Consider the following 24,006-nt stretch of genomic DNA (forward strand, 5'->3'; position numbering starts at 1 on the left):
TCCAACTTTCCTCTTTCGTGGCCATATATCATACTTCATTTGGTTTGATCAACACAAATTACAAATTCAAAGGACAATAATGTGAGAAGGGTATTTGATCTGACAAATGACAAGTGAATAATGGCCACTTACTTTTCAAAAATGACACCATTACCTATGGTAGTATGGGATAAGAATACCTATGAGATGGATGGCACTAAACTGAAAGATATCATATACAGCATAATAGCAAGCAAATGTATATATTCTTGGTAAAACCGTCTACATATATTTGAAAAGGGAGACAAAATATAATGCATGGTAAATTTGCCGTGTTTGTTCATGGGCATCTGTGACTTTGACAAGCTTGTACTAAGTTGATTTCAAAGAATTATGATTTTAAGTTAAGATTGTGACATAATTCACTGATTTACTTCAACACAAGAAAATCAATGGTATTGATATATTGGGATGAGAGATTGGGATGATTGAGTGGAGAGAGGGCTACTTCTTTGCCATAGTGACGATGTTTACATTGATTTACGAAAAACCTACAAGAATGATGGTGACATAATACCTGCAAGAAATATGGAGGCAGACATTTTACATTTGAAACAAGTCACTGGCAATGACAGCGTTGATGCTTGGAAGTAACTAATTGAAGTCAATATGATGCACATGAAACAAGTCATCATTGATGACCCAGTCCCCACTTGTTAATGGGTACTTTAATAAGAAGTCCTCTGAGAGGATAGAGTCCTCTTCATCAATTAGGTCTGTGATAAAACTACTTTGATACAGATGGCACTCAATGGCCAAGAATGAGTTCCATGGTGGTGAAAACAAAACCAATGTAGGCCACCATCCTAATTACAGAAGGTCATTAAATGAGTCAATAAGAAATTGATCAACAGGATGTTGCCAAACATTTTTTGCATACTATCCTAACACTAACAGATTATCACCGGTACCATATTTTATAAAGTTTAAAGGGCTATTTACAACACTATGAGATCAACATCTGTATCAAGTTTCATAAAATTTGATGCAGTATTTGTGGATATATCACTCCAATTAGGAAAGTTCATTACATATGCAATGACAAATTAATTAAATTGACACTGATAAATGTCTTTTTCACTGTTAAAGCAATATGAGCTTAACATCTGTACCAAGTTTCATAATATTTGATGCAGTACTTCTTGACATATCAACCTAATTACGAAACTTCAGTAATTGACATGATACTGCTACATGCCGTGAAACAAATTGATGTGCATATGTATGAAATAGGTCAATGTCCTTGAACCAACTTTGAATGACACTGGTAGAAATATGTCGGAGTTATGGCTCTGTACATGAAAAAATTGTAACAAAATCGCCGCAATGCAGCCGTATTAGATCTTACTGTCTAAAAAATCAACATGCATATGTATGACATTAGTCAATGTCCATGTGCCAACTTTGAATAAATCAGTTGAGACTTGCCAGAGTTATGGCTCTCGACATGAGGAACCAACATAACAATGTGGCCACCATGTGGCCGTATTAGATCATATTGTGAAACAAATTGACATGCATATGTACGATATAGGTCAATGTCCTTGTACCAACTTTGAATAATTTCGCTTGATACATGTCTAAGTTATGGTTCCGGACATGAAAAAATCGTAACAAAATGGTCACCATGCAGCCATATTCAATCTTATCGTAAAACATATCAATGTGCATATGCATGACATAGGTCAATGTCCTTGAACCAACTTTGAATAAATTGGTTGAGACGAGTTATGGCTCGGACATGAAAAAATTGTAACAAAATGGCCGCCATGCGGCAATATTAAAGCATATCATGAAACACATTGACGTGCATATGTATGACCTAGGTCAATGTCCTTGTACCAACTTTGAATAAAATCGGTTGAAACATGTCTGAATTAAGGCTCCATACATGAAAAAATTGTAACAAAATGGCCGCACAGCGGCCATATTGGATCACATCACAAAACAAATCAATGTGCATATGTATGATATAAGTCAATGTCCTTCCAAGTTTGAATAAAATCGGTCAAGACGTGCCTGAGTTTTGGCTAAGGACATGAAAAAATTGTAACAAAATGGCTGCTATGCAGCCATATTGGGTCATATCATGACAAAAATTGACATGCATGTGTATGACATAAGTTAATGTCCTTGTATCAACTTTGAATAAAATCGGTTGAATTATGCCTGAGTTATGGCTCTGTACATGAAACCAGATATGAACTGAAAATGCTCACGTGTTTCATTATATATTGCAGTTATGTGTAAATTTTAACATTTGCCACATGTTTGGAACTTCATTGAAAATATTATGATCAACGTAATGAACAATAATCACTGCCCATTAGGTCATGAAGTATACAAACATGTAATTAGCTGAAATAAAAATATCAATGTTCTTTTACTGCTGTCATTGTATCACCATTTTATATAGCAAGTGTAATTACCATTGGCCAAGTCCTTCAAGCCATATATGCCGAGCTGTGAGAGCTCATAGACATGCAAATTATAAATTAGCTGACATGAAAATGTGAAATGACTTTTGATATTGCTTTAACCTGGTATAATCATCAATGTACATAGCATGTTTTGCCAACTTTGATCAAGTAAATCCAGTATATTTCCCTTATAAGCAAAGGTCATTAAATATGTAAACAAGTCATCGTTGATGACACAGTCCCCACTTGTTAATGGGTACTTTGATTACATGTCCTCAGAGAGGATAGACTCTTCATTAATTAGGTCTGTGATAAAAATACTTTGATACAGATGGCGCTCAATGGCCAAGAATGAGTTTCATGGTGATAAAAACATAAAACCAGTGAAGGCCACCATCCTAAAGAAAAATGAGTAGAGCCTGAGTTTTATGGCTCTGTACATGAAAAAATCATAACAAAATGGCCGACAGGCAGCCATATTGGATCGTATCACATAACAAATTGACATGCATATGTGTGACATTAGTCAGTCTCCTTGTACCAACTTTGAATAAAATCGGTTGAAACATATCTGAGTTATGGCTCTGTACATCAAAACATCGTAATACACACAATTTGATGAGATTTGCTACAAATGTTGATCACACCAAGATATACACCCGTGGCCACTTTAGTGTTGATTAAGCCTGTCTGGTGCAAGCAGAAATTCTGTTTGTATGAACGAAACAAAGTGGTGGTCGGTGTAATAAATGTAAGGTTCACTATTGACACCCCACTGTTAGGATTGAGATAACGTTCTACTAAAATGTCTTGCCTGCCCAATTCAAATCGATGACAACACTGCACTGTAGACACGCTGTAAGTCTGCACTCCGACAATGAACATCAATAACAACGGTCGCGAATATCATACGGGAAAATCCTTCAGTAAGGACGTGGGCAGCTTGATTGTTCAAAATATAAGACATTGTGGTGGCAATTTGGCATCTAGCGAGGTACCACGAGGAGCTACAAAAAACAAGCAAGCGACCGTTTTAAGATAAGCGTGGAGGGAGCCAGAAAAGTTTGGAAGAGATACATGTATCAGGACAGGTTCCCTTCAACCGGGATGAGAAAAGTGTCGTTCATGGTTACCCACATGTGAATACATGTACATGTAAAATGCTACCCCGACTGTACTTTACTCTTACCTTTCTGTATCAAGTGAAATTGGAGTAGGTTTATTCACGGTTTGTAGGAAAGAAACATGGCTTAGTGCAAGTGAATGTTTATTTCGAAAGTTTTGCAGTCAAGACGGGCGATGTCTGTAATTTAATTGCTAACATTTTCAAAGTGGCATTTTCTCAATTCCCGCGTCTGAACAAAGTCTGAACACGACACTTACGATACACGCTATAGTGTCGTTGGTATTCATTCACTGCAATATTGAAATCGGTACAAAATGTGTGATGTTCTGTAACACTGACTGCATTTGAAACACATGAGTTTTAGCAGAAACTAAATACTGATAGGGCAAGTGCTGTGGTCAACATCATTTGTATACAGTGTGTTTTATAATCACTCCGTAATTTCAGGCTAATCGGCGTGTCCATGGGGTACCGACAGTAGGATCATTATCACCACTGATACAGGGTAAAGTAACCGTTTTATCACCCTTCTGCAGACAGAATTTCTGCTTGCACCAGACAAGCTTGATCAACACTAAAGTGGCCACGGGTGTATCAGCAGTGGAAACCATTAACGGGTGACATGAAAGATAAATGCTAATTTGCATATTTAATTAACTTTCCTAACTAGGGATATATGTCTGATTTGACTTGATCAAAATTAACCAAACTTGGTATGTATATTAAAGATACTATGATTTAACATTATTGAAAGTCATTAAGCGTTTTAACTTCAGCCAATGTCTAATTTGCATATTTCATGAACTCTGTTAATTAGGGATATATGTTTGAAATGACTGGACCAAAGTTGATGAAACTTGCTACATGTATTGAAGCCACTATGATACAACATTTTTGAAAGTCATTAAGCATTTTTACTTCAGCCAATTCCAAATTTGCATATTTAACGAACTTTCCCAATTAGGGATATATATCTGAATTAACTTGAATGTAGTTGTTGAAACTTGCTATATGCATCAAAGATATTGTGATATAACATTATTGAAAGTCGAAAGACATTTTTACTTCAGCCAAAACCTAATTTGAATATTAAATGAATTTTCATAATTAGGGATATTTATCTGAATTGACTTGATCAAAATTGATGAAACTTGCTATGTACATTAAAGACACTATAATACAACATTATTGAAAGTCATTAAGCATTTTCTCTTCAGCCAATTCCTAATTTGCATATTTAATGATCTTTCCTAATTAGAGATATATATCTGAATTGACTTGACTAAAGTTGACAAAACTTGCTACACATATTGCAGATACCATGATACAACATTATTGACAATCATTAAGCATTTTTAGTCAAACCATTCCTAATTTACATATTTAATGAACTTTGCTTATTAGGGATATATACCGAGATTTACTTGATCAAAGTTGGCAAAACATGCTATGTACATTGATGATTATACCAGGTACTAGGTTAAAACAATATCGGAAGTCATTTTAGATTTTCATGTCAGCTAATTTATAATTTGCATATCTAATGAGCTTTCACAGCTAGGCATATATGGCTTGAAGGACTTGGCCAACGGTAATTACACTTGCTATATAAAGTGGTGATACAATAAGAGCAGTCAAATAACTTTAATATTTTTATTTCAGCTAATTACATATTTGTATACTTCATGACCTTTTAGAATTAATCGGCAGTGATTACTGTTCATTATGTTGATCATAATAATTTCAATGACGTTGCAAAAATGTGGCAATGGTTCAAATTTACACATAACTTCAATATATAATGAAACACGTGAGCATTTACAGTTCATATCTGGTTAATGAATATCTGTTTTTTCTAAAATCATTAATTATGCAAATGAGCAAAAAGTATGCAAGCCACACCCACCAAAAACTAATCAGTTCTTGCCATTTGCTAACTGAATCTATGTATCAAATTTGATTCTGATCTGATGAGCCGTTTTTGAGATATCGGACCAACAGACAGACAGACAGACAGACACACGGACACACAGATAGACAGACATCGCTGCGACATATGCTCATGTGTGTAAACACGTGAGCAAAAAATTGTAACAAAATGGCCACACGGCAGCCATTTGGATCATATCACAAAACAAATTGACGTGCATATGTACGATATAGGTCAATGTCCTTGTACCAACTTTGAATAAAATCGGTTGAAACATGTCTGAGTTATGGCTCTCGACGTAATAAAATGGCCGCATAGCGGCCATATTGGATCATATCACAGAACAAATCGACGTGAATATTTATGACATATGAAGTAATCCTTGTACCCAAGTTCGAATGAAATCGCTCCAGGCATCTCTGAGATATCTGCGTGAACGGACAGATGGAGAGACAGACGGACAGACACACGGACATGACCAAACCTATAAGTCCCCCCGGACGGTGTCCATGGGGACTAAATAGAAATCATGGTACCAAAGACCTATCCTTTGACTGATGCACAGTACTCGGAGATCAACATCTGTACCTCATTTCATCAAATTTGATGCAGTATTTCTGAAAATAGCTTAATGTTTATGAAAATTCATTACTACAAATTAGCAATTTATTTGACACAATAGTGACATAAGTCTTTGTGCACTATTAGATCTGTGTGACCTTGCAACATCTGTACAAATTTTTTTTCAAATTTGGCAGTCTATCAAGAAACAGCCTTTTCAAAAATCACTAAATATGCATTTAGCACTAATTATGCATGCCAATCCCAAAGCAATAGACATGCATATGTATGCCATAGTGTATTGTCCTTGTACCAAGTTTGAAAGGAATTGGTTTATGCATGCCAGGAATATCTGAGAGGACAGAACCCAAACCATCAGTCCCCTAGACATTGTCTGCAGGGACTATAATAAAAACACAAATCTGCAGCATGAAATTTTCAAAGACGTTCACATGTGACAATACATTTGCATGTTAAAAATCTAAGCACAGAAGTGACATGGTAACTTGCTGAACCATGTATAAGTCTAATAACATCATTTGTTTCGTGAAGGCAGTGTCTTGTTTTTGGAATTGGCTAGATTCTGAAATTAACAGTAGCTGATATAGGGTCATTGCAAGGAATCCAATTTTGACTCAAAACCTTCCAATGTGTGTCCTCTGTGTGTCTGTCTGCTCATGGAAATTGGTAAATGTGGCAGTTTTGAGAGAGAAAGAACACTTCAAGATGATACAACTCTGTTAACAAGTTCTTATTCTTTAAAGATTCAGGATCACAGCAATGGAAGACTTCAAAATTAGAATGTTCTTAGATTAGAAGGTTCTTAAACATAATTATTTATACTCTAATATGTACAATATATACGCATAGTGAAACTTACAGATTCATTGACTGTGCTAACATTCCTTCATCGATAACAGTTAGGATTTTGCCCTGTATATCCAAGGTTTTGTCACCCTATATAATCTCAAAGAATGGAAAATACTGTAACTAATTTTTGTACATGCTGATGTAAAATTTACAACTCTTGGTGAACATTTGTAAATATTCTATGACAAAGGCAGTGAAAGAATTGTACCTTGGCAGTGACTGTGATACGAATTGATGTGTTATTCAACTGTTCTACTTAAAACATACTGGAAATAATAAGGAATATTATGCCAAGTATTTGGTGTTCCTTTTAAAAATTAGATAAATCAGCTGGGTGAAATTGATACAGTTTTAAATTAGAGCTACAGTTTTGCTATTGTTACAAAGTTAGATATGTTTTGCTATTGTTACACATGTTTTGCTATTGTTACACATGTTTTGCTATTGTTACACATGTTAAACTGATAATTACGACTGCACAAAGGTTTCATTTCATATTGCAAAGATTAAACATTTCTGAGGATATAGCTGAAATCACCAAAAAATGTGTACCAAAAGGCAATGAAAAGATTTTGTATACCATATTTTCATGCCAAATTTGCATAATAGTAACTGCATGTGACTATACCTAAGAAACACTTTGGTTTGTAGGCATTAGACCTGGAGCAAAACATGGAGCCAAACATATTTTTAAATGATGAAAAATATATATATTGATTACGATACTGGAGAAATTTGTCAAAATTATTTTGTTTCATGAACATCATCAAAACATGAAGAAATACTTATCCTTTATAAAAAACTGAAAATAATAATGAATATTATACTGGAAAATGATAATGATCTATCTGGTAATCAATAATGATCTATCTGATACTCAATAATGATCTATCTGATACTCAATAATTAAAGAATTCACCAAACAATATATAACAAAGGAATAGGGGAAAAGCACTTGAAATCATCTACAAAGACAACTAAGACATCTGTTCTGGTGTTTTTTGATACCCAAAAACCGAATGTCGAAATATGCAGACTATACAATCTTTGGACATCAGCACTTTTAACACTTTGAGTATAATCAGACAAGTGGATTTAGATGAGTTAATTCATTGAAAATGTATGTAAAAGTTTGACCATTCCTTTAACAAATCTCTGGGAACATAAAAATATTTTGAGCAATAAATTCCCCTGAATAAGGTCATTCTATGAATCCATAAACCATATTTGACAGATACTGCATGAGCCGCTTCGAAGAAAATGATTATTGACCCCAAAATAATGAACAACTAAAATGTCATCTCAACAAATACCTGATTGTCTTCAAGAAACTAAATATGAATTTGAAAGCCAAGTGGATGAGAGGTTTCAAAGATTTTTGACAAAGATGAAGGGAGAAAGATTCTCAAAAAACGAATACAACAATTTTACGGTGATTAGTACGAATATGAATTTGCACATTTACAAATAATAAAATGCAAATCTCAGTCATTACAGGACATTATTGGTAATCCACTGGGAATAATACAAGCTCAAGCCACACTGCAGAAACAAAACTCAGTTGTAAATCATCCTCCAAACACTCTATGTATATAAACTGGTCACATGAGATTCAGTTGATTTTATAAATACCAAAAATTTGGTGTGTTATTTGAAGGATGGACATATATAGGCTGGAAGACTGACACACATTGATGGAGTGACGTAGTGATATCATTGCCCCTCCCCCTGATGTGCCTTCGGAAAAAAAGAACCCAAGATGAACCATTTTAACAATAGGTATTATTGACATGGAAATAATAATTTAACGATTTAATAAAGCTGTATGACATGAAGACATGCATTAATAATCGTAAACATTTCAAAAATTCACAATTCATTTGGACTAGCATTGGCCCTTAGTATTTGATATGAGTAAGAAAATTTATTCAAAACAGTGTAATCGTTTGAAAAAATCTAATTGCTCGATATAAAGAAACTTGGATATTATTGTTGCTTAATTAATCAGTGGCTTGTAAAAAGAAGAGTGGGTAAGTTCATCACCGTCCATTTTCATAACCTGGAAATATTTGTTTCAATGCCAGCTGCAGAGGTGCATTGGTTACCATGGAATAACCTTTACCAAGTTCATTACGACATGCCGGACAGGTGTACACTTGTGCTCGGAAGGAACGTTGAAGACAATCCTGAAATTCAAAAGATACAGTAGATCTATTTGCAAATACACATCTGGTAAACTAGTGATACTTCAATGTTAAGGTAGTATGCACCTCAAAAGAAAAAGAAACTTTTGCTCAAACTTTCTTCAAGGAATTTTTCGACCATTCTCTTTCAAAATCGAGAATAAAATTTGGGGTCACTGTGCAAAATTTGGTACTAAAGAAAAAAATGACCCTGATGGTCTATAGAACAGTTATGTCTATTTCTGTTATCGTTTAGCACACGCGATTATTAAATATAACAAAGGAAAAATGCAATGTGGGTGTGTCCCCCAACTTGTGTCCAGTCGACTTTTTTGCCTTTCTGATGCTTGCCTGACGCTGTATCTTATAACGGAAAGTATTTCACACCTTTTTACGCTCCCCACGGGTGTAACCTCTAGGATTTCCCCTTACGTAATTAGTATAATACTGAGAGTTCATGTCAACGCTCTCCACACTCGCAAAATGTGATAAAAACTTGAATGTGACAACAATTTTATTAAAACGATTCACCACACTTGCGAATAAAAATTTTTGACATGAAATTTTAGTTTTGCCAGCCAAATCTACAAGTTTTGCTGATTGATCGAAGCGAGCAACACTTCCTATTGAAACCGAGGCAATCCGGAAACAATGCCCTTCAGAGGGCATATTGGCCACAGTTAATTGTGGTTCCAATACATGGCCACTGCTGTGTATTATGTATACCACATAGTGGCTGTTGTGTATTGAATCACAAGTGACCATAGTAGTAGTGACGCATTTGATGTGTTTGCGTTGCAATAGCCACGGGGTAAGGCGTCATGGGCACGATCTTCCCGGGCTAAAAGTCCACAATGGAGTTAAATCAAGACATGACCCCGTCTTTAACAAAGCAGGGACCGCTAGTCGATGTAAATGAGCAGTGTTGTGACGTCTGAGTGCACCAACCATGACCCCACTGAGGGCGTGGCCTAATGTAGGTCATTTCCCCCACACTCATCATGACCTGAGTTCAATTAGTCTAGAACATTCTCAAGGTCACTGCCCTTGATGACCTCACAACCTTGAATTCAATTAGTCATGTTTGGAATGTTCTGGAAAGTTGATTAGTTGTGTAAGGGAGATAATTTTAGAACAGTAATTAGCATGTCAATAAAAGTTCTAGATTGTTCTTATATGCCTTTATAAAGGGACGTGCACAGCTTCCAGTCAGACTTTTGGGATCGTGTCTCTTGTGTGTTACTAAACTCCAGCAGTAGTCATTCTCAAGACTTTTCAAGACCTTCACTGTCAACGCTGGATTTATACTGTGGACTTTGTGCAGCTTCAAGCCTGCAAGCCAAAGGACTGTTCATTCATCCAACTGACTGTTACAACTCTGAGACTGGAGCTTTGCCGTCCCAGCTGAGATAAGTAGTCTGTACACTTTAAAGCTTGTACTCTGTCCCTGACTTAGCAATTAGTTTTGTTTTCGTAATAAATTTTGTTTAAACGGAAACTGCTGAGTTCACCCTTTTGTTCGTTTTCTCTGCACGTAACAAATTGGGGGCTCGTCCGGGAGACGAATATTTTGAGCCGTTTGACAACATTTTGACAGCCTTTTCAAAACTACTGTATACTGTGAACTCAGCGAAATTCAATCATGGCGGAATTCAAGCCAGACGAATTTATGGATGACCTTGATCAGGACACATTTAATTCCCTCAGAAAAGACAACCTCATAGCACTGGCAAATTTCCTTAAAGTAGATGTCAAAAGATCTATGCGCAAGCGAGAAATTCAGTTCAAGATTGCAAAACATTTAGTTAATTCTGGCCATTTTGAGGAGTCTGCCTTAAAAGATTATGAGCCTGAGTCTTCCTTCGAACTCAAAAAATTAGAATTAGAAATACAGGCAGATTTGGAGCTTAAGAAATTGGAATTAGAAAAGGAAAAATTGCAAATGGAAGAAAGGGAAAGGCAGGAAAAATTACAAATGAAAGACAAAGAATTACAAATGAAAGACAAAGAATTACAAATGGAAGAAAGACAGAGAGAAAAGGAGAGAGAATTGGAAGAACATCGACTACAGTTAGAAATGAGACGTTTAGAGCTTGGACAATCAGGAAAATTCTTCCCTTCAGACAAGTTTGACATCACTAAGCATTTCAGGTTAGTTCCCCCTTTCCAAGAAAAGGATGTTGATAAATATTCCTTCATTTTGAGAAAATTGCTCAGAGTCTGAATTGGCCTAAGGAGTCCTGGTCTATGCTTTTGCAGAGTGCTTTGGTGGGTAAAGCCAGAGAAATTTACATTCAGTTGTCAGTAGAGCAGGCTTCAAATTATGATTCTGTGAAGGAATTAATTCTCAAGGGCTATGAGTTGGTGCCTGAAGCTTACCGTCAGAAATTTAGGGATTGTGAGAAGGTGAAGGATCAAACTTATGTTGAATTTGCTCGAACAAAAGAACAACTGTTTGATCGCTGGTGTTCTTCTGAAAAGGTCAGTCAGAATTATGACAAATTACGACAGCTTGTTTTGATTGAAGAATTTAAGAGGTGCATTCGGAGTGACATCAAGACGTTTATCAATGAACAAAAGGCAAATACATTGGAGGTTGCTGCACGTTTGGCCGATGATTATTCATTGACCCACAAATCTTCATTTCTCAGCAACCATCCCAGTCCTTTTCATACAGAAACAATGCAGGTAAATTTAACTCCTCCTTTTCATCCAAGATTTTTTCAAAGGACAGTAGAAAATCAAATGACAACAGTTCACAGAGTTCAAGTAACACTCCCACATCATCAGATCCCAAGTCTCAATCTCCTTCTGACAAACAGTTTGGTACACTTTCTTGTAATTATTGTAAGAAAGACGGCCATTTAATGTCAGAGTGTTTCAAATTGAAAAGAAAACGTGAAGGTCAAAGTGGTCAAAGTGGATCTAAGCCCACCGGCTTTATTTCTTCATCAACTCAATTAGAGTCTAATAATGTGTGCAACACATTTTCTGAGGTTAAACCCCTCTCATCCCCAATTAATGAGGTCAAGGTCAATTCTTCTCAAGATAGCATTATGGGTATTTTCGAGCCATTTATTCATAATGGTTTTATATCACTTTCTAGTGATTTCTCTTCCGCTACCCCTGTCAAAATTTTAAGAGATACCGGGGCTTCCCAGTCTCTTTTGTTGGCAGATACCCTGCCGTTTTCTGAAAAGTCATTTTCAGGTTCTAAAGTTCTTATTAAGGGGGTAGATTGTAATGACTACATTCCTGTTCCTCTCCATAATGTCTATTTGTCTTCGGACTTTGTTTCTGGACCTGTGACTTTAGGTATTAGGCCTTTTTTGCCTTTTGAAGGGATTCACCTTCTTCTTGGAAACGACCTTGCTGGGGACAAGGTCATTACTAATCCACTTGTGACTGATAATCCTAGTTTAGATCAGGATCCAGAGCCAATTGAACAAGAGATACCCGATTTATTTCCTTCATGTGCCATTACTCGAGCCATGTCAAAGAAAACTTCCGAGAATCAAAATACTCTCAAAAATAATGTCACAGATGTTGACTTAAATGACACCTTTCTCAGTCAGGTGTTTGACACGGATCATTCCGTTATCCCTCGTGGATTTGAAACTTCCAGTAAAACTTCTGCTGACCAAAGTCAGACATTTTCTAGATCAAATCTCATTGCAGAACAACACAAAGACCCAGATATTTTGTCTTTGTTTGACAGGGTAGATGATGAAGGTAAAACTTCAGATAGCTCTGTTTCCTATTATACAAAGTCTGGTATTCTCATGCGTAAATGGAGACCTCCAGATGTTTTGGTTGATGACGATTGGGCTATAAAACATCAAATTGTGGTTCCAAAGCCTACCGTGCTGAAATATTGCGCCTGGCCCATGAAACTCCCTGGGCTGGTCACTTAGGAGTCAGGAAAACTTATCATAAAATTCTCAGTCACTTTTATTGGCCTAATCTCAGGCAGGATGTAGCACATTTCTGTAAAACTTGTCACACATGTCAAATGGTAGGAAAGCCAAATCAGACCATTCCAAAGGCCCCTTTACAGCCAATTCCTGCATTTCAAGAACCATTTAGTAGGATACTAATGACTGTGTTGGGCCCCTACCAAAAACAAGATCAGGAAATGAGTACATGCTGACAATAATGTGTACATCAACTCGGTTCCCAGAAGCCATACCACTGAGAAATATAAAGACAAAGACTATAGTGAAAGCTTTAGTCAAATTTTTCACTTTATTTGGCCTCCCTAAATGTGTCCAGTCCGATCAAGGCTCCAACTTTATTCTGGTATTTTTCAACAAGTAATGGATCAGCTAGGCATTAAACAGTATAGGTCATCCGCCTATCATCCAGAAAGTCAGGGTGCTCTTGAGCGATTTCATCAAACTTTGAAAAACATGATTAGGACCTACTGTTTTGACACAGAGAAGCAGTGGGATGAAGGAATTCATTTTTTGCTCTTTGCTGTTAGAGAGTCAATTCAGAGTCTCTTGGTTTTAGCCCATTTGAGCTTGTATTTGGACATACAGTCCGTGGCCCACTTAAGCTCGTTAAAGAGAAATTCCTATCAGACGATGATGATTGTCTGAATATTTTGCATATGTGTCAGATTTTCGTACAAAACTCTCTAAAGCATGTGAATTAGCCAGAGAAAATCTTGAGTCATCTCAGCAGTCAATGAAACCAAATATGATAAAAGCACCTCAAAACGGAAGTTTGAACCAGGTCAAAAGGTTCTTGTTCTACTTCCAATTCCTGGCAAACCACTCCATGCTCGTTACTTGGGCCATATCTAATTGATAAGAAATTGAGTGATTTAAATTACATCATAATAACACCTGACAGGCGAAAACAAAAACAGCTATGTCACATAAATATGCTTAAGCCATATTTGGATAGGGATAATCCTACTATAACTCAGCCTGTCAGTACAGTCAGTTCTGGCCATTATGAAGATAGTGATACTGAAACTGACTTGAGTGAAAATACTCTAAACTCAAAGCTGGGCTCGGTCAAGCTTCAGAACTCAGAAATCCTGGAGAAGCTGGAGTCTACAAAGTTGGCACACCTCCAGCCAGAACAACAACAACAGGTGAAAGAACTGCTCCACGAATATAACACCTGTTTCAAGATGTTCCAACGAGGACGAACGTCATCTATCACGACGTTGATGTTGGGGACAGTAAGCCTGTAAAACAACATCCATACAGACTGAATCCAACAAAAGCGAAATATCTCCAGGAAGAAGTCAAATACCTGCTGGACAATGACTTTATTGAACCCAGTAAAAGTAACTGGAGTTCGCCGTGCATACTTGTTCCCAAATCAGACCACAGTTATCGTATGTGCACGGACTTTAGGAAGGTCAACACCTTAACAAAGACAGACACTTTCCCAATCCCGAGGATTGATGACTGCATCGACCGAGTGGGAAAAGCCAAGTATGTGACGAAATTTGACCTACTGAAGGGATTTTGGCAAGTCCCTCTGACGGATCGTGCTCGTGAAATATCCGCCTTTGTTACACCAGACGGATTGTTCCAGTACAAGGTGATGCCATTCGGAATGAAGAACTCTCCGGCAACGTTCCAACGGATGATCAACGACGTCATATCCGGCTAGACGGGTGTGCAGCCTACGTTGACGACGTCGTCCTGTATAGTGACACCTGGGAGGAACACATCAAGCTCATGCGGAAGTTCTTTGAGAGACTGAGCAAAGCAATGTTGACTGTCAACCTTGCCAAATCTGAGTTTGGTTGGGCAAGGGTAACTTACCTCGGACATACTGTAGGACAGGGTGAGGTAAAACCTGTTGATGCCAAAATCAGTGCCATTTCAAGTTTTCCCATACCAAACTGCAAACGACAACTGATGCGCTTTCTCGGTATGGCTGGTTACTACAGAAAATTCTGTCCAAATTTCTCCACAATTACTGAGCCTTTGACTAACTTACTTAAAAAGAAAGTAAAGTTTGTTTGGTCAGAGCAATGCCAACAGGCATTTGATACACTTAAAGCCATACTGCAAAGTGCCCCAGTGTTGTCTGCACCAGATTTCATTTGCCATTCAAATTAGCTGTAGATGCTAGTGATACGGCTGCTGGTGCTGTTTTATTGCAAGAGGATAGTCATGGTGTAGATCATCCTGTTTGCTATTTTTCACGCAAATTTAACAAATCCCAGAGAAACTACTCTACAATTGAAAAAGAGTGTTTATCTTTGATATTAGCTTTACAGCATTTTGAAGTTTATGTTACTTCTTCAAATCAGCCAATAGTGGTTTATATTGATCACAACCCTCTTGTTTTTTCTGCAGAAATTTAAAGGCAAAAATCAGAGATTGCTAAGATGGAGTTTAATGTTACAGGAGTTTAATCTTGACATTAGACATATCAAAGGCAGAGACAATTTAATTGCAGACTGTCTCTCTCGTATTTAGAGTTTATTGTTGTTCACTTTCAAGAAATTTTATTGTTGTTCACTTTCAAGAAACTTTACTTTAGAGTAAAACAAAATTTGAGTACTTAAATCCTTTTCAAGATTACATTTGTAAAAGAAAGATTTTTCTTTGAAAAATTTTCTTTTTTTTGAAGAGGGGGTGTGTTATGTAGGTCATTTCCCCCACACTCATCATGACCTGAGTTCAATTAGTCTAGACATTCCCAAGGTCACTGCCCTTGATGACCTCACAACCTTGAATTCAATTAGTCATGTTTGGAATGTTCTGGAAAGTTGATTAGTTGTGTAAGGGAGATAATTTTAGAACAGTAATTAGCATGTCAATAAAAGTTCTAGATTGTTCTTATATGCCTTTATAAAAGGGACGTGCACAGCTTCCAGTCAGACTTTTGGGATCGTGTCTCTTGTGTGTTACTAAACTCCAGCAGTAGTCATTCTCAAGACTTTTCAAGACCTTCACTGTCAACGCTGGATTTATACTGTGGACTTTGTGCAGCTTCAAGCCTGCAAGCCAAAGGACTGTTCATTCATCCAACTGACTGTTACAACTCTGAGACTGGAGCTTTGCCGTCCCAGCTGAGATAAGTAGTCTGTACACTTTTAAAGCTTGTACTCTGTCCCTGACTTAGCAATTAGTTTTTTTTTCGTAATAAATTTTGTTTAAACGGAAACTGCTGAGTTCACCCTTTTGTTCGTTTTCTCTGCACGTAACAGTGGCCTAAGTGTAGCAAAACGACCCTGATAGAAACCGTACATAGAAATATCAAAAAAATTAACACTCCCACATACTTTTATGTTGCAATTCTGTCATGACTGTAACAATATTGTCCCCTGGAACATATTTAGTCTGCAGAACCAGGTTGATTTCACCATGGTAGCCAAGCAGCCATATTTAACAATATCACACTGAACAACTGATGTATATTGGTACTTCCTGGTATCACAGAATCACTAAAAGCTGAAAATGTACAAGTACACACGGACTGATAACCTTTGCCATACTCCAATATACTGTGCACAAAATCTACTGTAAAGATCAATTCCTATTTACTTTAAACTTGAAAGGACAATCATTGGTAATCAGATTATCTAACAAGCAATTAACATACCTTGCATATATTATGTTGACAGGGAGTGGTGACTGGTTTATACACAACTTCTTGACAGCAGATACACATGAATATATCCTCAACAGCTTCAACAAATTTCTGTGTGGTAACATGAAATATCTGTTAGGGACCATTCAGTTTTTACGGCCCGGGGGGGGTGGGGGGGGGGGGGGTGGTGTCATCGTAATTTTGGAATCCGCGAAGGGGGGGTCATCGCTTTTTCACTGGTAGGAAAGGGGGGATCACCACATTTTCAAAAACATAATACCTACAATAAAGTTCACTTTATGCCATGGCCATGATCGACCCTCTCGACCGGCTGATTATCAACAGGTGATAAGTTGCATCACATTTATGTGATGTTTGATCAGCCTACATGTAGACCAGTATTTGTTTGTGTCAGTATTTGCTGTAGGCCCTTCAAGCCGCACAGCATTAGAATTTTCAGAGGATTATCGTGAACAGGTTTTAAATTCTGTGAAAAACACATTGAAAAGTTGTACTCATTATAGCCCAAGTTGTTAAAAAATCGCTTGAAATGCTGGTGATGGATGTACGGATGACAGTGTTCCCTCTAAGGTTTTGAGAGGGTGCGCAACTTGAGATACGCCTGATTGCCTCACAGCTGGGTCCGTTCATGTATATGCTAATTTATTGAGGTACGTCACAACGTATAATGAACGTTGGTGGCAACTACGCCACCAACGGGCGCTAAACTCAAAACGCAGAAGTAAAATCTACGCTGAGGTAGCACATTTCGCCCTGGGTTATGGTTTCCAAAACTAATACCGATTGAAATGACTGAGACTAAAGTTGTGCAAAACATGAAAATTCACTGCGGGAGCAGTCGGAGACACTGCGCAATTAGCGCGCAAATAAGCCTTAGCGGGAACACTGACGGATGAGTTTGGTGCAGAATTGTGTCTCTTGCCGTGTTCCTGTTCTAAAATCTGTGTATTGTCAATGGGAGCTAAATAAGCTAAACACGATAAAACACAGCTAAACACAGCTAAATTACGATATTTAGCCCCATCTAAATAATGTTCTAATTTAGCTGGGCTTTAGACCGGCTGTGAAATGTCCAAAATTTTTCCAGTAATATATATCCAATAATTACGATATTTAGCCCGATCTAAATAGCGTTCTAAACTTTCTAATTTAGCTGGAGTTTAGATCGGCAGAGAGGAGTCCAAAATTTTTTCCTGTGATATAACCGATAATTACGATATTTAGCCCGATCTAACTAGCATTACAAACTTTCTAATTTAGCTGGAGTTTAGATCGGCTCTGAGGAGTCCAAACTTTTTTCCTGTGATATATCTGATAATTATGATATTTAGCCAAATCTAAATATAAATAGCATTCTAAACTTTCTAATTTAGCTGGAGTTTAGATGGACTCTGAGGAGTCCAAATTTTTCCCCAGCAATATATCCGATAATTACGATATTTAGCCCAATCTAAATAGCATTCTAACTTTCTAAATTAAGCTGTAATTTAGATTTAAATTTAGATAATTCTAATTTAGCTTTCTTAACTTCTAGCTAAACTTTCTAAAAACAATAAAACACAATTCCGCACCTTACTGGGACGGACATGATCTAATCTAGAAATCCTCTGCTTCAAGGGACTGATAAACAAATAAATAAATGGATAGATAACCAAACAGATAGATTGTTACTTGGCAAGCTGCCACTACTTTTGAATATAAAATTTATCTTGATGAAAGTATTGCTTGTCTGGCCTAATTTGCAACTTGTCTGTTTGTTATTTCACCAAAGTTTTGCTTACACAACCCTCTTTACAGTAGGTATGCCAGGCCCTTTTTTGTTCTTGGTTAAACTTACTTGAATTGTATTTTTTCTTGAAGATCTTGTCTCAGGATTCAAACATGCGACCTAGCGGCCGATATAGCTCCACTGTGTTTATGTAGAGAATAACTATTTTTGACACATGTTGATGAAGAAGGTGGAAATCTTTGATAGCTCAATGCAGTGGCCAGAAAAAAGTGGCTAAAATAGCTGCAAAAATACACAATTGAAGATTTCATCATACTTATCGGATCATCCCTATGAACATGTCAAGTAGTTTTTTGAGAATAAAATTTTCTGACCAAAAATGGCAACAATTGCCCCCAAAAGAAAAATTGCAGATCTCATCATAATTTCAGAAGATCAAATTTAGTTCATCTGTAGAAACCTGTATACCAAATTTCAAAGCTGTTAGACCAGTACTTTTTGAGAAACACATTTTTTGACCAAAAATGGAAAAAATTGCCCAAAAAATTCAAAATTGCAGATTTCATCATAATTTCAATAAATATAATTTAGTTCATCTATAGAAACCTGTAGACCAAATTTCAAAGCTATCAGACGAGCAGTTTTGGAAATACACATTTTTTGACCAAAAAAGGCAAAAATTGCCCAAAAAATACAAAATTACAGATTTCATCAGAAATTCAATATATATTACTTAGTTCATCTTTAGAAACCTGTATACCAAATTTAAAAGCTATCAGACCAGTACTTTTTGAGAAATACATTTTGTGACCAAAATGGCAAAAATTGCCTTAAAAATGCAAATTTGCATATTTCTGCACAATTTGAAGAAATCTGAAATAGATCATCCCTAGGGACATATGTACCAAATATCAAAGCTATCTGACTGGTAGTTTTGAGAAAGAAGATTTTTAAAGATTTTTTTACAAAAAATGACAAAAATTGCCTTAAAAATACAAATATGCAAACATCATTACGATTTGAACAAATCTGACACAAGTCACCCTGAGTAAACTGCACATCAAATTACAAAGCAATCGGACAAGCGGTGTCAGAGAAGAAGATTTTTTACCAAAAACACCAAAAAATATCCCAAAAATACAAATATGCAAATTTCACCATGATTTGAACAAACTTAAGTGAGGTCACCCCAAGTGAACTGCATATAAAATTTCAAAGCAATCTGACTTGCGGTTTCAGAGGAGAAGGCAATTGTTGACGGACGACGGCGATGGAAAATCAACCTATTTGATAAGCTCCGCGTCGCTGATAGCGGAGCTAATGAAAGATTACATCAGAAAACGGCTATGAAAATGCTTCAAACTTTCCACAAATTAAGAATAACACTTGCTGTCCGGTATACTAACTCCGATCACTGAAAATTGTCATTTCAGCAAAAACCTACCTACAAAAACGCCGTTTAGGCGCTGAACAACAATCACAGCTTGGGCGAGCCAATTTTGAAAGATCAAAGTCACTGCAAGCTAGATGACCTTTCAACCTACTTTGTCTCCAAATATGGGCATCCTACGGTGTGGTCAACCTCTGTCACGAGCCATTCCATAGGAAGAAGTGGCCTAAGAAATGTGCGTGCCGCTGTACGGTGAATAATAATGCTTGATTTTGAGCGCTAAAATGACACAGATTTTTTTCTTTATTTTCTAAAAAAATTGCATGGCAGAATAAACAACTGAACAGAAATTTTTTATTGAAAATTTTGTTGAATTAGACTTAATAATTTTTGAGATTCAGCAGTTTGAAAGCCGGAAACAGCTCAGTGTGCAACACTTGTCAGTGTAATGTCACAAGTTTTCAGTGAGCGTCTGGCATCCCTATTTACAGATCCCTGGGTCCATGGAGGACTCTTATTGTATCTATCAACTAACACTAACCATGTGCAAAATATCACCACTTCAACAGCTTGTTGCTAAATGTCTTCAACTATTTGTAAGCATATCATAAAGTGCCCATTACATTATAGATCAGTGCTGTTACATTTGATTTTTATAGTATCACATCAACCACAAGATGGAGATCAAGTGCATTTGTTAACTCTATCGATAAGTGTATTGATACAGGCCAACATCAAAGCCCGTTGTTACTGTTACATTTGTAAATTTTCATGCCGGTTGGCATGTCGTAGCAATAAAACTACCAATGGTGTCCTACCTTGCCAAGTTTGACCTGTGATGTAACTTCATCCCAAAGTTTCTTATTATCCTGGTCATTTTTCACCAAATGTTTGACATCACTTGGTATCTGCATATTACTTTTCTTAGCCGGGCTACATCTTGGGGAACCTTTAAATGTAAAACAATTTCAAATTATTCTTGATTTGATGATGTGTTCTTCGTGCACATGAGACGATTCAAGTATCAACAACTTAATGACAATGACAAAGTGCCCACTTGTAATTGGGAATTCGTCAGTGAAAGTAACTAAATTGAAGTCAATATGATCCACATGAAAAAAGAAACAAGGGTATCAAAGACCTATCTGTGACTGATGCCCATTTTGGATTGTACTGTAAACATTAGTATGAATGGCATAAGGTTATGTCGTTTTATACCAAGTTGTACAGAATTTGGTATGTCATGTGCTGGCTCTTGAAAGGTCAAAATTCAACTAATCTGCAAGAAACTGGTCCAGGCATGTCTGAGTACGGGGCTCTTGACATTAAAAATTAGATGGCCAGCTATGAATGTAAAATGCCCCATATTCATAATAGAAGAGACGTACTATAATTAGGAATTGCTACTGCTAAATGCCTTTCTTGACTGTTAAATCTTTAGATGATCAACATCTGCAGATTTAGTGTAGTCATTCAGGATATAGATAGCTACCATTCTTTCCTTGTTTAGAAGCCAAACTTTACTATAGAAAATGATGAGGTTGTTCCATACCATTGTGGTGAAAACATAAAGCCAATCTGGGCTGCTACCCTAAATACAAAAGTCATTAAATAAGTCAAATAGTAATTAAAGCTGCAAGCAGCGTTGGTGGGGCCCAAGCGGTTGCCATGGTTTCAAGCTCTTGCACTGATGACATCATGTGCCAAATTTGAGCTTGAAAAAGTATTTTGGTATTTGTAAAGAAGAATTTTGAACATCATCTCATAGTTACTGTAGGTTTCGCTGGTAATCATGTGTCTTACGCAAAATCCAATATGGCCGCAAAACCACATGGCTGATCCAAATGCCTTTCGCAAACTTGAAAGTGCTCACACTAAGAAAGATATGAGTAAAATTTCAGTTCAATCAGCGTGTGTTGGTTCTGGAGGAGCAGATATTTAACCATTTGCAGCCCAGCTCATTTGCATAACAATATACAGTGGAGACCAGAACTCTCCACTCAACAACTTAAGTATTATGTAATAATTAACAGTGTTTTCTTTTTTCCAAAATGGTGAAAAAACAGCTCAAAACTGACTACAGCAACCTGAACTTATTTTGAAGCTTACGAAATTTCCTTTCAAATGATATATTGCTTATGGAGAATCCAAGACCTTTTCTTGACACTTTTCCTCATCAATCGAAGTTGGCAGCTGATTGATTGCACAATTTTACACTTTCCTTTTCAGATGAGATGTCCCAGATGAAATAAATATAAGTAAAACATTCATATTAGTTTGTGTGTCCTTTTTTTACAAGATGTTATTTTGAAGAACAATTTATTTTTAATTTTGCAATTTTTGTAGCATCATACAGAGCCGGGAATTTGCGGTTGGTATCATTGCATATCTACCAACCTTTGCAGAATTTCATGGCAGAATGAAGAAATATTTGCATCAAAATTTTGAATTTATAATAAAGTAAAAGTAATATTGAAAACAAAATTTTCAATATTTATAACAAAATGAAAGGATTTATTAATGTGTGACTATGTCTTTATTTCAAAATAAATATATGTGTGTACGGTAGTTCTCTTTTTTGAGGGTTTAGTGGCCCTGAAAAGGGCCGTTTGCCATGTGTGAGAGATGTTGACCTCACATTTGGATGGCATGAAATTTGACAAAACAGTCAAATTTACACAGTGCTATCTTGCATTTACAGCACATCCATGATGTTTGCACACCCCTGCCAGAGGCTGTCTTCTTTCCAAGTTTGGAACAGAGGACACAGGTCTTCTTTTCTCTGGCAGTGTCGATTCTCACACACTCATGGCAAGGCAGGTTTTCCGCAGCTAGTGAAGATGGAAGTAGGACTGGTGCTGCTGGAGGGCCTGGTCGTTTCCTAGCAGTGAAACCAGCCACCAGTTGAGTTGACAGATCAAGACGGAAGTCTTTTTGGCGATATCGATGCCTTGGAGGTGGTGTGTTAGCGATCTTGTACATGATCCAAGCATTACAAATTGCTCTGTTGATGATAAACCAGAACAAATATTTCCAGTATTTGTAATGCTTGCCTCCGAGTGGATAGTAAGTGGCGAGTTGATCAGAAAGGTCAACTCCGCCCATGAAGTTGTTGTACTCTATCACACTCTTCGGACATGATACATCACCACCTCTCCGTCTGATTGTTGTTATTTCTGGCTGCGATGATGTTGATAAGATGTTGACTGTGCGCTTGTCTTGCCATGATGTTGCCACCAGTCTGCCAAACTGCCGGGCTTCGCTTGCGTTGTCCCGCAACTTCAAATTCCGGAGGTCTTCTGGAAACCCGAGCCTGTTTGTGCGGACAGTACTGCAGCACAGGGTACCTTGTTTCTGGAGATCTAGGGCGAGACTAACTGAACTAAAAAAATTATCGTAAAATAAAATATGCCCCATGTTGTGGTACATCCTTGACAGATTCCAGACGACTGAGTATCCAAGGCCCTTCTGTGCTACCTGTCCGCCTTTCTTTCCGGTGTAGGGGTCGAGACTCAGGCAGTATCCGGTACGGGGACAAGCAAGCATCCACACCTTGAAACCCAATTTGACTGGCTTGGCTGGCATATACTGGATCATGTAGCTATGGCCTTTGAATTTGACCATAGCCTCATCGATGGACAGCTCGTGAAATGGCACATAGCTGGCAGCAAAAGAAAAATGAACCAGGTCAAAGAGAGGTCGAACCTTGAACATGCGATCACGGTTGGGGTCACCGGCGGGCAGATCGAGTTTGTTGTTATTGACGTGAAAATACTGCGACAGCTTCTTGTACCGGTTCTTCGGCAGTACTTTTGCGATCCCCGGTACTTGCAATCTGTCATCAGTTGACCAGTAGTCGTTTACGTCTGGGAGGGTGTGGATTCCCATCAAAATATCCACGGTGATGAAAGCCCGCATTTCATCTACCTTCGTCTCATACCAGTACCGGTCGGCACCATTGATGCGTTGACTCTGAGTTGTGTAGAGGTTGGTCTCATCGACAACCCGTTGAAGAAAAGAAGGCGGAATTAACAGAAAAAAATAATCTAACGGATGAGCTCCGACATCTAAACGATGATTTGGACCAGATTCAGCGACCAGAAAATTCGGAAGATCGAAATTTTCAAGATCGGCCGACCAAGGAATCTCACGCAAGTTATCAGGCGCT

The 24,006-nt window shown here is 37.3% G+C and overlaps 1 protein-coding gene across 1 annotated transcript in view; it reads right to left on the bottom strand.

Moving 5' to 3' along the window:
* Nucleotides 1–6,812: 6,812 nt before the first annotated feature.
* LOC139139381 (E3 ubiquitin-protein ligase UHRF1-like) overlaps nt 6,813–24,006 on the bottom strand; it is a 187,516-nt gene continuing 170,322 nt past the window's right edge. The window contains exons 14-16 of the mRNA XM_070708281.1: nt 20,657–20,787; nt 16,711–16,809; nt 6,813–9,132 (exon numbers count right to left, since the gene is read on the bottom strand). Coding sequence (XP_070564382.1) covers nt 8,986–9,132; nt 16,711–16,809; nt 20,657–20,787 — 377 coding nt within the window. The 3' untranslated portion in view covers nt 6,813–8,985. The remainder of the gene's footprint in view (nt 9,133–16,710; nt 16,810–20,656; nt 20,788–24,006) is intronic.

Source organism: Ptychodera flava, chromosome 8, assembly GCF_041260155.1.
Source record: "Ptychodera flava strain L36383 chromosome 8, AS_Pfla_20210202, whole genome shotgun sequence".
In the NCBI taxonomy this organism is placed as follows: domain Eukaryota; kingdom Metazoa; phylum Hemichordata; class Enteropneusta; family Ptychoderidae; genus Ptychodera; species Ptychodera flava.